Source organism: Onychostoma macrolepis, chromosome 18 (genome assembly GCF_012432095.1).
Source record: "Onychostoma macrolepis isolate SWU-2019 chromosome 18, ASM1243209v1, whole genome shotgun sequence".
Lineage (NCBI taxonomy): Eukaryota > Metazoa > Chordata > Actinopteri > Cypriniformes > Cyprinidae > Onychostoma > Onychostoma macrolepis.
In genome coordinates this window covers 5,575,001-5,587,734 of record NC_081172.1, presented here as the reverse complement: position 1 = coordinate 5,587,734, position 12,734 = coordinate 5,575,001, and the positions used below count along the sequence as shown (strand labels likewise).

General features: G+C 37.4%; 1 protein-coding gene across 21 annotated transcripts in view; it reads left to right on the top strand.

The window, feature by feature from the left end:
- The window catches only part of shank3a (SH3 and multiple ankyrin repeat domains 3a), a 323,493-nt gene that overhangs the window by 91,873 nt on the left and 218,886 nt on the right, over nucleotides 1–12,734 (top strand). For 14 of the 21 annotated variants that reach the window (XR_009267007.1, XR_009267008.1, XR_009267006.1 and 11 more), the window contains one exon: nucleotides 6,322–6,722. The exons of 4 other annotated variants lie outside the window; for them this stretch is intronic. Coding sequence is in view for 14 of the 17 variants with exons in the window: in XM_058751761.1 (XP_058607744.1) it covers nucleotides 6,405–6,722 (318 nt within the window). In the remaining 3 variants the exon portion in view is untranslated. Of the gene's footprint in view, nucleotides 1–2,601; nucleotides 2,721–6,318; nucleotides 6,723–12,734 lie in introns of those variants that run through there. 3 more of the 21 variants (XM_058751760.1, XM_058751758.1, XM_058751762.1) reach the window with 2 other exon arrangements.

Sequence of the window (12,734 nt, the reverse complement as noted above, 5' to 3'; positions counted from 1 at the left end):
CTCAAGACACTGTGTACAGCGTGTTAAATCATCTTGACTGCTCTCTCGTTGCGTGTGTGCATGTGAAGTTGTCTGATTTTCAGATTAAAGCTGATTTCAGCAGTGATATAAGCAGCTACTGCTTACTGCGTTGAGCTTTCAATGGACATAAGAGCTTTTCGTGGCTTTTTTAACTGCTTGAAAATGACTTGATATGTATAGTTTTCTTTACTATGTTAGTGTAAATCCTTTATCACTTAATAGTGCTTAATAGTGTGTGTGTGTATGTGTGTGTGTGTTTGTGTATTTATTTATTTATTTATTCATGTATGCATGTGTATGTATGTATGTATGTATGTATTTATACAATTATTTTAATCTCTCTTTCCTGGCAGTGTGCGTAAGTTTGTTTTGTTTTGTTTTTTTTGTTCTTTGAAGTGTACATTTGTATGTTCATTTGTATGTTTTTTTTTTTTTTTGCTTTTTGTTTTGTATTGTTCTGCTTTCCTTTGCTTTGTTTTACTTTGTTTTGTTTTGCTTTTTGTTTTGTATTGTTCTGCTTTCATTTGCTTTGTTTTGCTTTTTGTTTTGTAATGTTATGCTTTCATTTGCTTTGCTTTGTTTTGTTTTTCATTTCATTTCATTTTTTTTTCTTTGTTTTGTTTGTTCCTTGCAGCATGCATAAGCTCATCAATCAGTTTGTTTTTATTGTTTTGATTAGTTTTGTTTAGCTCCCTGCAGCATGCATAGGTTCATTAATGAGTTTGTTTTGTTTTTTTTTTGTTTTTTTTTGTAAGGATTTTGTCCTTGTCCTTTAGCTTGTTCACTAGCTCTATAACACTATATTCTGTGCAAGTAGAATAATATTTATTATAAAATATACGAAACATTTTCCAGGTAATAATAATAAATATAATAAATACAGTGACCAAAATAAATCTTTTAATTTTGTCTTTATAATATTATATTTACTGTTTGTCTCAGGTAGTATACATGAAAATACATAGTTACCTTTTTTTTGGAAATTGCACTAGCATATATAGAGAACCCAGAAGGTCTTTAAAGTTGACTAGTGGTTCAAGCAGAAGTGATTTTAAGCATTAGCGGCACACTATAAAACTTTCATCTGTTTTTACATTTTCTGCCTGTCTGTCTGCTAATTTAACCTCCCACAGAGGCAGCATGGCATACAGCCCAGCTCTGTGTGTGTTCACACTGGAAAATGACAGTTTAGAAAACAATATGCCCATGAGTGTTAATGCAAGAAAGACTTAGACATGCAATTATGCTGTTGAACAAGACAAATTGAAGGAAATAGTCAGATAATACTGTACAGGGAAGAGAGAGAGTGAATGAGGAACAGGATAACAAAGGAATGAGAAAGAGTCTGAGGAAAAATGTGTCATGGGAGCGAATGAGTTTGAGATGGACGGCATAATAAAGTGGAACAATGACATGGGGTCAATCGGATTTTGGCCCACAGAGATAAAGACGAGGGCATGTGAGCAAATGAGAGCAGGAGTCAGTGACATTGATCCAGCCAATAGCTGTGCTCTAGCACGATGACATCACAGTGATGGGCGGGAGCAGGAGGGAGGGGATCCCTGTGGTGAATCCATAACTGGTTTACTCTGTGCTGATTACATGTCAGGATTTCTTTATTTGTTTGTTTTTTGTTTGCCTGCATTTGGTTGCATGCTGAGGGGGGAATTCACTAAGAATGCATGACGCCAGCTGATAGTGCCATGTATTTGCATGTATTAACTTGCGTTTGCATACAGTATATGTGCAGTTATAGTATTCTTTCAGTGCATTTAGCACTGGATTGCATGGATTCATTCTTTTTTAAATTAATTGTAGACCTGTACATTGTGCAAACCTCAAGTGTGCATGAAAAACTGACTTGAACACAAGTAGCAGACCATTAACGTGTGTCGTTGTCAGGCCCGGATTAACACAGTGTAGTGCCCTAGGGGTGACCACATTTGAAGTGCACCCCTCCTCCCCCTCAAACATTCAGGAGCACCTTCCTAGACAGCAAGCAGTGTCGGCCCAGATCCGCCCACATCTGGCCTGCATGGATTTCACGTGGGCCAGATGTGGGCCGGATCTGGGCCAACACTATGTTGCTGTCTGGGTTCTGATCAATAATAAAAATTAGCCTTCCCATTACAAGGTAATATTTGACTCCTTAAAGTGATTTACAGGGGCATTTTTTGTAATGCCATTTGTTTCCCTTAATTTTATTAAAGGTAGGCTATGTCATTGTCAAATTCAAAAATGTATATTTTCCCAAAATTTATATTTTCCGCCGCCCCCCATTGGCCCCCCAAATTTGGAATCTTATCACACCAAACAATTTTGGGTGAAATGCGCAGTTTGTCCTGTAAACTATATAAAAAGCAAAACAGCTGTTAAATTCAAATCTGCGTTCGCTGGCTGGCACAGAGCCAGAGACACACGTTTTTAAAGCGCTGAGCATTATAACCAATCACATACGATTCTGTTGACTTTATGAATGCAAGGACCAATCAGAAGCGTTCAGATGAGTCATCGCCGAAGCGTCACCGCGCGCGCTCGCTGACTGAATTCTCTGGTGAATTCTCTCATCAGAAATAACAAAGTGAAGATGTACGAATGTAAGTAAGATATTAACTTCACAGTGTAAACAGCTTTAGAGATTATTATGGGAGTTTCTGAGAGTGCTTGAACTCGCTGGACTGAAGTGAAAATGTTCTTTGGTAATGTAAACGTTCTTTGCTCTTTTTGTACAATGAAGGTGTTATGGGCTAATTAGTAACTTACGATGTTTTAATTAAATCCACATAAAATACAAAGTCAGTCGTATTATATGTTTATGGTATGACACTCATTTCATGGTATGACATCTGTTACTTAAGTAAAAAGCAAAGTTTATATTACACTATTAGGATACTTTGCCTATCGCCCATTATAGATCAACTAACATAATCTGTAAAGGTGCAAAATGCTTTTACTTACACATATTTGAGAATCGAGATATTTCATGATATATTTTGGGAATATTTCGAATAAAAAAATAATAATACATAATACATGTTATAGATTACTTCTAGAGATTGCAATGATACATGACATGGTAAAAAATGACTGAATTAATAATACTTAAAGTAGGTTAGCATGAATTTTAAATTTGTGCCCCCTAAAAGCACAAGTGGCCCCTGTCTGCCCCCACCCACAGTTACTGTGGACTAGAACCACCCCTGCCGCCACGTTGATGACCTGACCCAGTCGCAATTCTTTATATGCGTGCATATATTTGATATTCTCTCTGTATATATTGTATCATTAACTGTTCATTTTCTATGCATCTGTATCTCTTCCAGCAAAATAATATATACAAAACATGAAAAATATTTTAAAGGTCTTGTCATTATCGTAATCACTTGGTGCCCCCCTATTGGCTGGTGCCCCAGGGCACTCACCCAGTCCCGTCTATGGATAATCTGGCCCTGGTCGTTGTGTGTTATACTGTATATGGAGCTTTTACTGGTCCAGGTGTTTTGTGATGTTATGCAGCAGTACCGCTTTAGTCATGCTGCATAGTATTCAGTCAACCTGATAAAATGTTGATTTACGCACACAGATACACGCACGTACACACACACACACACTGACAGCATGAGATGACACTCACCGATGTGTGAACACATCAAACTTTGTCAGATAGTGTTGGTAGCTGATGCTTTGCTGTGGACTGTGAAGGCAATATTTGCTTGAAATCAATATAGTAGTTCAACAGCCTCTCTCTCTCTCTCTCTCTCTCTCTCACTCATCCGCTTATGTTTTTACACTCAATCTCTACCAATGATCATGTATCTGATTTATTAGGTCATTAGAATTCTCGGTGTATCTAATATCATCGGTTTGAATGTCATTTTACACTATAATTCTGGCAGTTATCAAAAATGTAAACCCTGAATGGGTTTATTTTGCAATAATGATTGGCTGAAAGTGCATTGTCCTCTTATCCAAATTACATGGTTGTTTACTGAATAAAAGATGAATAGACATTAAATATTGATTGGAGCTTATTTTATGTGAGAAGAAAGACAGTTTGGAGAGATACAGGCAATATGAAACTAGCACAGCTATGTACGAAATCAGTTGCCTGGGTCAGCGTTCAATTAATGTCATCAAGTATTGCACAGAGCCCTGCATGCAGTAAGAGATCATTAGAGTTCTTTTGTATATCTGATGTGATTTTTTTTTTTGCATTATTTAATGATAATTTAATTCATTTTATTGTTCATTCAGAAATGTATTTAACCAGCATTATAGTCCACAGATTTAAAATTCTTTACCTTCTTTTTGTTTTTTAGATTCTATAATTTCTTTAATAATTTTGTCTTTCTAAGATAAAATTATATAGCAATTAGTGTTGTCAAAAGACCCGGTACTTCGGTACCAAGTCGGTACTAAAGAAATGAAAATGTCACGGTACCAGGTTTTTTGAAGTACCGGTGGTACCGAGTACCCGTTCGACCCGGTTCTTTGCGTATGATTTCCGCGATGCAGAAAATGCGGACGGAATCTCGGAATCCAGTTATAAAAACGGAATTTACAGTTTAACACGGAATTTGTCAAGGTAGGTCATTACACTTAGATCAAATCGCGATATGGACCAGTATCTGCAAATATTAAGCCGCAAAAGTCGATTCAAATGTGAATCCTGTATGTTCTGCGAGTCTCTGTGTGAATGAATGAACGGCAGAGACCCGCGGTTTTGTTTACTATACACTGAAGCGCCAGTGACACTCGCAGTGATTTCAGCATCTGCCATCTCAGTGAGGAAATAAATACATAAACAACATCTCCAGAACTGCTCTGAGAGTCACCTCAGAGCATTTTACCGTTTCATTGAGTAAAACCAGCGTCAATTTAAATGTATTCACGGCAACCCGTCAAAATAAAAGTCCGGTTTAACTAAAGACTTTGTACCATTAGGCTACTATTATTTAGTAGAATGTATGTGATAGGCTACTGCTACTACTGTTGAAAAATTAATAAAACTTTATTTTTAAGAAATAATCACTCAATATTTCTTCCATGTTTTAGTTTTAATTTTAATAGTAGCCTAAATCCCCTTTATTTACCAAAAAAAAAAAAGTTTAAATTTCATTAATTAAAAGACAAATTAAATTTGGGTGAAATTTGTTTACTGTTTTTCATACTTTTATTACTTGCGGAAAAACTTGAAACACAATTTTAAATAAGTATAAAGAATGGCATTGATTTTTATACATTTTATTTTTGTTTGACTTTATTAATTTAAAAAAATTTTGTTTTTTAATTAGCATGTTTTTGTGTTTTGCTTTGGTACCGAAATTGGTACCGAGAACCGTGGATTTTCACTGATACAAAAATTTTGGTACCGTGACATCCCTAATAGCAATATAAATCATTGACCCCAAACATTTATATAGACTTAGAAAAAAGTAATACTTTGTTAGCAAGGACACAAAAGTGATTAAAAGTGACAGTAAAGACATTTATAATGTTATAAAGGAACATTATATTTATCAAAGAATACTAAAAAAGTATCATGGTTTGTTACAAAAATATAAAAAATATTATCGTGTGACACTGAAGACTGATGCTGAAAATGCAACTTTGCATCACAAGAGTAAATTATATTTTAAATTACATTTAAATAGAATATAACAAAATATAAAATTTTAATTTGTAGTAATATTACTGTTTTAATCAAATACTGTAAATAATGGCTTGGTGAACTTTTTGTAGATGTACGGCATAAACATAAGCCATGCAGCAGTATATTTTGCGATAACATAACTTAAATGGCCATCTCTCAATTAAATAAACAAATAAACAAACGGACATGAAATAGTTTGGATTTTAATTTTATTATTTGTGAAGAGAGTGTAGGGACATGAAGACATGAAACTAGTGCAGCTTTGTAGAATATTGGTTACTTGCACCAGAGGTCATTTATAGAAACAAAATATTAACTTAACTGAAACAAGAGAGCTGTTGCAATAATAAATAACCAATATCAGATCATTAGAATTATTTTGTGAAGTAATATGATTATTTTGCATTATTTAATGCTGATGTAATCTGTTGTATTGTTCATTGATAAATGTGTTAAACCGGCATTATAGCCTACAGGTTTGATGCTTGAAATGCTTAATCACAGCACACATCTAACCTCTCTCTCTCTCTCTCTCTCTCTCTCTCTCACGCTCTCTAATCCTCTCTTGCATCTCCCCTCCCCACTCTCCCTCTCTCTCTCTCTCTCTCTCTCCCTGTGCTGGTGTGTGCGTGCGCGTGTGCCAGCAGCTCCCTGTGTGTGTGTGTGTGTGTGTGTGTGTGTGCGCGCGTGAGGGAGGCACTATGCAGTCGGAGCTCCACACACACAGAGCATGCCTGTGAGTGCGGGCTCGGGCAAACATGAGCCTTCCCAGCCCAGAGATCGTCCACAGCAGCAGCCCGAACTCCCGTCTGAGCCCCCCTCTGCCCTCCCCCTCTCCTCTCTCCCTCTCTCGCTGCCTCTCTCTCTCCCTCTCCTCATCTACTCTCGCCCTGCGCAGCCTCTTCCCCGCCACCTCTCCAGCACCAGCCGGGGGGACATCTCCCGCTCTCCGCACGCCGACGTTTGCCGAGCGCCGGCCGGCCCCATGGAGGAACCCCAGGGCAACACACTGGTCGTCCGCATAGGCATCCCTGACCTGCAGCAAACGGTGAGTTCTGTCAGCGCTCAAACTCTCTCTCTCTCTCTCTCTCTCTCTCTCTCTGTCTTCTATTGCCTGTCCTGTTCTCTTCTCTTTCAAGCATGCACTTGATTGTTCTCTTTCTTTTTGTACCTTTTTATCCTCCTGGCTCTTTTTGCTCTTGAACGCAACCCGTCTTCATTAGTGCGACTGCGGCGGACTTTGAAAACTGGGCACTTGGAGAGAGACGGAAAATCAAAGGTAGATACAGTGACAGGCGGGTTATCGGAGCTTTACTGTAATTCACAGGGACTTTTTCCCGCCTGTCGCGAGGCTGTCAGACTTGTCAGTTGGGTTGCAGCATATTGTACCGTGTCCCCAGGGCCCTTTGGAGCAACATATGGTGCTGATGGATATGAGAGCGCCGTGTTGAAGTGCAGTTACTCACCTGTTCCTTTTGGACAGATACAGGTGTTACGGGTTGCAGGTGGCATATTTAATTTAATCTTTTTTTTTCAGTATTGCACACACTGAAGCCAGGATTTGGAGGCATGCTTGAACTTTGAGTGCATATGAGCATGGCTTTCATTTCTTTTTTTTAACCTGAGGTTAGTTGTGACGTGTTGGGGGCATTTAAACGTGTGATTTGCAGAGACCGGAAGTCATTCGATTTCGGTGAGAACTGGCGATTTTGATACATGACTGGACGAGATGAGCATCTGTTTCCAATTTGTTCTCTGTAGTACCGAGCGACAGCTAACCATGAGCATTCCCAATACAAATATACTATACTTATGATATATACACTCGCGTTCAAAAGTTTGGTGCTGGTAAGATTTTTTTTATCAAGAAAGTCTCTTATGGTCACCACCAAGGATGCATCTATTTAATCAAAAATGCAGTAACAACAGTAATTTTATGAAAATATTTTATGTTCCAATATATTTTAAAATGTAATTCATTCCTGTGATGCAAAGCTGAATTTTCAGCGTCATTACTCCAGTGTCACACGATCCTTCAGAAATCATTCTAATATGATGATTCACTCTTATTATTAATGTTGAAAACAGTTGTGCTGCTTAATATTTTTGCGGAAACCATGTTTTTTTAAATAGAAAAGAACAACATTTATTTAGAAGTATTTTTAATGGTGTAAATGTCTTTACTGTCACTTTTGATTTCATTTAATGTATCCTTGCTAAAAATCTTACTGACTCTAAGCCTTTGAATTGTAGTAAATGTTGCTTGCTAAAAAAAATAAAATACATTTAATTGGAATACACAGCTAATTTTGAATGGATGTCAAAGGACAGGTGCTAACAGAGCCATGCTAACTATCCAAACCTTGACCCCTTGGAGCTGAGCAGGGTTTGTGGGATTGACAGCAGTGTGGAGTATAATGTGAGAGCCTCAAAAATGCTTTATGCTTTATACCTTAATGCAAATAATAGGTAGCTGCCAGCCAATGGCTGTGAGGATCTCAAAACGTCTTGAAATTTACCAGTAGTGCTGTAGCTTCTGGTTGGTTCTATATTCTAACATTATATGTTTAATTTCTGCACTTTAATTATAGCTCAACTATGGCTGGGTTAACAAAAGTGTCACTTATGCACAATTACAGCAATTACAAAAATGTACATATGTTAAAATGCCTAAAGTGTATGTATGATGATTGAATTGACTCTGTTTTGAAAGCAATCATTGACCATTCCGAAGACATCCAAATGTGGCATATCTGTGGTGTTTAAGCCAGTGTTTCCTTTTTTAGCCAGTGACCTCCATTGGAAATACGCTGAGCAAATGTGCAAACAATGAAGTTCACGTGATCCTGACACAGATGAATATGACAGTTGAGTTGAAACACCTATTAGTGACCAACAGTAACTGGTTAGTAATTAGTAGCTCATTGTGGGTGGGTTTATTTCTGTTGGGTTATGGATGGTCCGTGCCCATTTGTTCAGGTTCCAGTCTGAGGTTTAATTGTTTGGATTGAGATGGAGCTGATTTTGTGTTCCAAGAATATAACCAAATATTCTAGATCGGGGAACCAAATGGAAAGGTTGAAGACATTATCATTTTGATTGATGAATACTGTGAATATTGTGCGAATCTATGTGTCCAGCCCTGGTTGAGTTGGTTAGTTGGTCATAAGAAATTATGTTGCATGTTTCTCAGCCTGTTTAGTTGATTCCTTTGGTGCATTTGATGCCTGTGAAGTGAGTAACTGCAGTAGAATGAGTGAGCATCAGATCAATGGCTCATTCTGCCTGTCAGAAATGTGTTTCTCCTTGAATCTTTCATCCTCGCTCTCGGCGCTGTATGAGTGTGCATCGGTGACCATGCATGCATTAGTGTGGACTTCTGGTTGCATGTGAGTGTGTAAGCGTGTGGTGATGTGTCAGAGCCTCATTAAAAGCAGAAAGCCATAGTGTTAAGCGTGAGCGTTGTCCTTTAGCAGGGCCTAAGTCTCTATGTTAATAACGAGAGGTGAATGAGAGCAGAGAGAATGTGTTAAATGCCAGATTTTCACTGGCGCATCCCACCGCCACACGCCTTTCAAATGCTAACTCGCACCCGCTTAAATGCTGATAGTATCTTTGGGAGCATTATAATCCAAATAAACAATATCAGATTGCAATCTCTATTCTCATATGCCCACATCCAGCTCCTGAGAGCACGAGAAACTCTGAGAAATCATGAATGTCTCGCACAGGTATATATGCATTTTTGAGGGGCAAGGGTTTTGGTGTTTTGTTAGATCAGAGGTTTTCAAACTTTTTGATGTGAAGGACAACCAACTATGATGGTCCTCTTATAAGAGACCCCCCTTCCTAAATTATAATGCACAATTTTTTTATATAATAAAGTGTGTGTAATATATACGATTTGATAAGTGTTGACCTGTTTTATTCAATTTATTTATTATTACTATTATAATAATGGTAATGATTATTATTGCTCTTTCATAGCTCAGGATATATAGTCTCAGTTATGTTTTAAGCATCAACTTTGTCACATATGAGATAATTATTGTCATTATATTCAACATTGAGCATATAGTGTTTTAAATTTAAATAATATAATATGATTGATATGATTATAAAGTGCTCTGGGTGTACAGTAGTACTAAAGCACTATATAAATGCCTCACTCAGTATTCAAAATAATACTCAGATAATTCACCTTGAAATGATACTGCTTTGCATGGACATATTTAAAAATTAATTGAAACATCATCTTTTGCCTTCAGTTGAAAATAAAAAGTGTACTTTTTTTTTTTTTTTTTAAATCCTCCATTGACGTCTGTATTCAGGTTCTTTATTCATCTTTTGCAGAACTGCCTTTGGCAGTGATTACAGCTGCAAGACTTACTCTAAGTAGGTTGTGCGTCTTCTGGATTTGCAGAACTGGATTTGGTCAGTTATTCCTGTGTCCTCCATGGAGATGCTTTGTGGATCATCTGTGAACTGTAATCTTCAGGTCTCTGAACACATTTTCTGTGGGGTTTAAATCTTGGCTTTGACTGTGCCAATTAGAGACGTCCAGAAAAATGTCCTCACAGCAAGTATTGGTCATTGTCGTAGTCTAAGGCTGGTGTTTTTTTTTTTTCATTGCAGATTTCTTTTTGTTCCATTCAGTTAGCTCCTTCAGATAATCATCTCCCAGTTTTAGCCCAAAAGCTTCCTGTTCCATGAACCTGCTTGACTCATGGTTTTAGTGATTTTTGCAAGCCAAAGAGAGAGATGCTTCTCTCATCAGATCTAGGAAGCTTTTTCTATGGTCTTCTCAAAGTCCTGGAAGTGCCAGTTGGCTAAGACTAGGTTCTGGCACAGGTTTAGTAAACAGGAGTGGCCAGGGTCCTCATTACTCTTTTTGGATGGATAATCAGTCTTTGGGGTTTTAAACGTCTTTCATTTTTTCAATGATGGTCTCCACACTGCTTTTAGAAACCTTCAACATTTTGTCATTATATACTATATGACCTCATGTGGATGAGTGTGTGTTTATGCATGTACAACCAATTGAACTATGGATGTCTTGTGCACTTTATTTGTATACTTTCTAAAAGCTAGTTATCACAAGCATTCATTTTATAGCTAGAAAAATAATTATAGTCAATAATAAAAGTGTCCCTTCTTAAATGAAAGTCAAGATAAAAAGTGCAAGTTAAAAAGGTTTGAATCGTTTCTGAAAGGTTTATACCTGAAGAGTTGTGAAGGTTTGGTTGCACTCATTTTGCAAATCCCTCACCTTGCATTAATGTCGCATCTGCTTACAGTTTGTCTTGCGAGCGTTGTTGGCTGTGTTCACTGCAGGGTGACTTCCAAAAGACTGTGTATATTAATAAAAAGAGAGGAAATACAAAGAAGTAAAGGAAAAGGTGGAGAAAAAAATGATGCCTAGAGAAGAGCACATGTCTCTGGAGGGTTTTGGTTAAGGATTTCAAAGTGTGACAAAAGCCCTATTCCCTGACGTTAATCGCAGAGGGACACCTGTGATGTACTTACACATGGTACAGACTACAGGGACCTCACTGCTGGTTACGTCCTCAAAATGTTACGTTTTACAGTACATTACAAGCGAAAGTTTGACTGTATGTGTGTGGGTGTGTGCACTTTTCATCTCAGGTAAAAGGATGACTAAGGAAACTAACCTGCTCGTATCTCTTGTGTGAAATTCAAATAATTTCCCAAAGAGAACTGATGTTCATGTCTTCAGCTTTTCCTTTTTCACATATTAGTTTTGCTTAAAGGAAGAGCTCCCTCAAAAATGAAAATTGTTATTATTTTCTCACCCTCATGTCGTTCCGAAGCCTTATGACTTTTTTTCTTCTTGGGAATACAAAAGAAGACATACTGCGTAATATCTAGACTATTCTTTTTCATAATGGGGACTGGGACTGTTTAGCTCCACCAAACGATAAAAAAGCCACACAAAAGCAGTCCATATGACTCATGTGTCTTTGTGTGAAATTTAAGTCATTACTAGGTAGCTTTAAGTAGTTCTCAAATCTCATGCGTCAAGATTCGTTGTGCTAGATTTGACATTAATATCACCTGACATTAGTGACGTCAAACTTCTTCGCATGCCGTATGTGAAGGCTACACTGAGGGGATTTTTAGTAAATAATTACTTATATTTTGGTCTGCTACTCAAACAAAGATGTCTTCTGAAGATTTGGAATATATTGCAGTACTTTTATGCTGCTTTTTCATCATTTTTCTAGCTTGACAATCCACATTATGAAAAAGAACATTCTGCAATATTTCTCCTATTGTGTTCCACAGAAGAAATAAAATCATACAGGTTTGGAACGACATGAGGCTGAGTAAATGATGACAGAATTTTCATTTCGGGTGAACTATCTCTTTATTGGTTTCATATTGACTGCCAATCCCACTCACAGAGATGTCTGGCGTGAGGTAGTTCATTCAGGTTGATTACCCAGCTGAGCCGTGCTGCTCAAATATATGCAATTTGCCATTAAAGCAAAACTTGATCTTGTGTCTCTGCTTCAACAGCAGCTCCCAAAAGCTGGCTGAGAAAGGAGCCAATCACCGATGTCAGTTTTGGAGATCTGCAGAATGTATTCAGGAACATCTGCATGTATTTTTCCATGTATTGAAAGATGTTTGTTGGCTTCATCGCCTGAGAGTACTAAGCAGTCAATGTAACTTGTTCACTGTATAATATTTTGGAGCCATATAGAAGCTTTGTGCGAAGAGTTGTTGTTGTTTGGCAAGCATGAGTAATATTAGAGCAATTTTCAGTGAATATCATCTTAAAGTTTGATCTTTTTATCACATAAAGCTATCATCTGACTTTAGAATACTTGGAATAAAGTCATATATTTCATGTCATATTTCCATGTCAGAAGAGTGACGGCTCATAGCTCATTCCTTTCAAGGGCTCAAACCTGAGCTTTAACCACTGCGTCACATTATTACTGAGTACAGAAATGAGTAGATTGTGGAATTTGAATATGTTTTCTAGAGTTTTAGGCATTGTTATCCGTGCCATTTTTTATCTTTTTGTATTTTG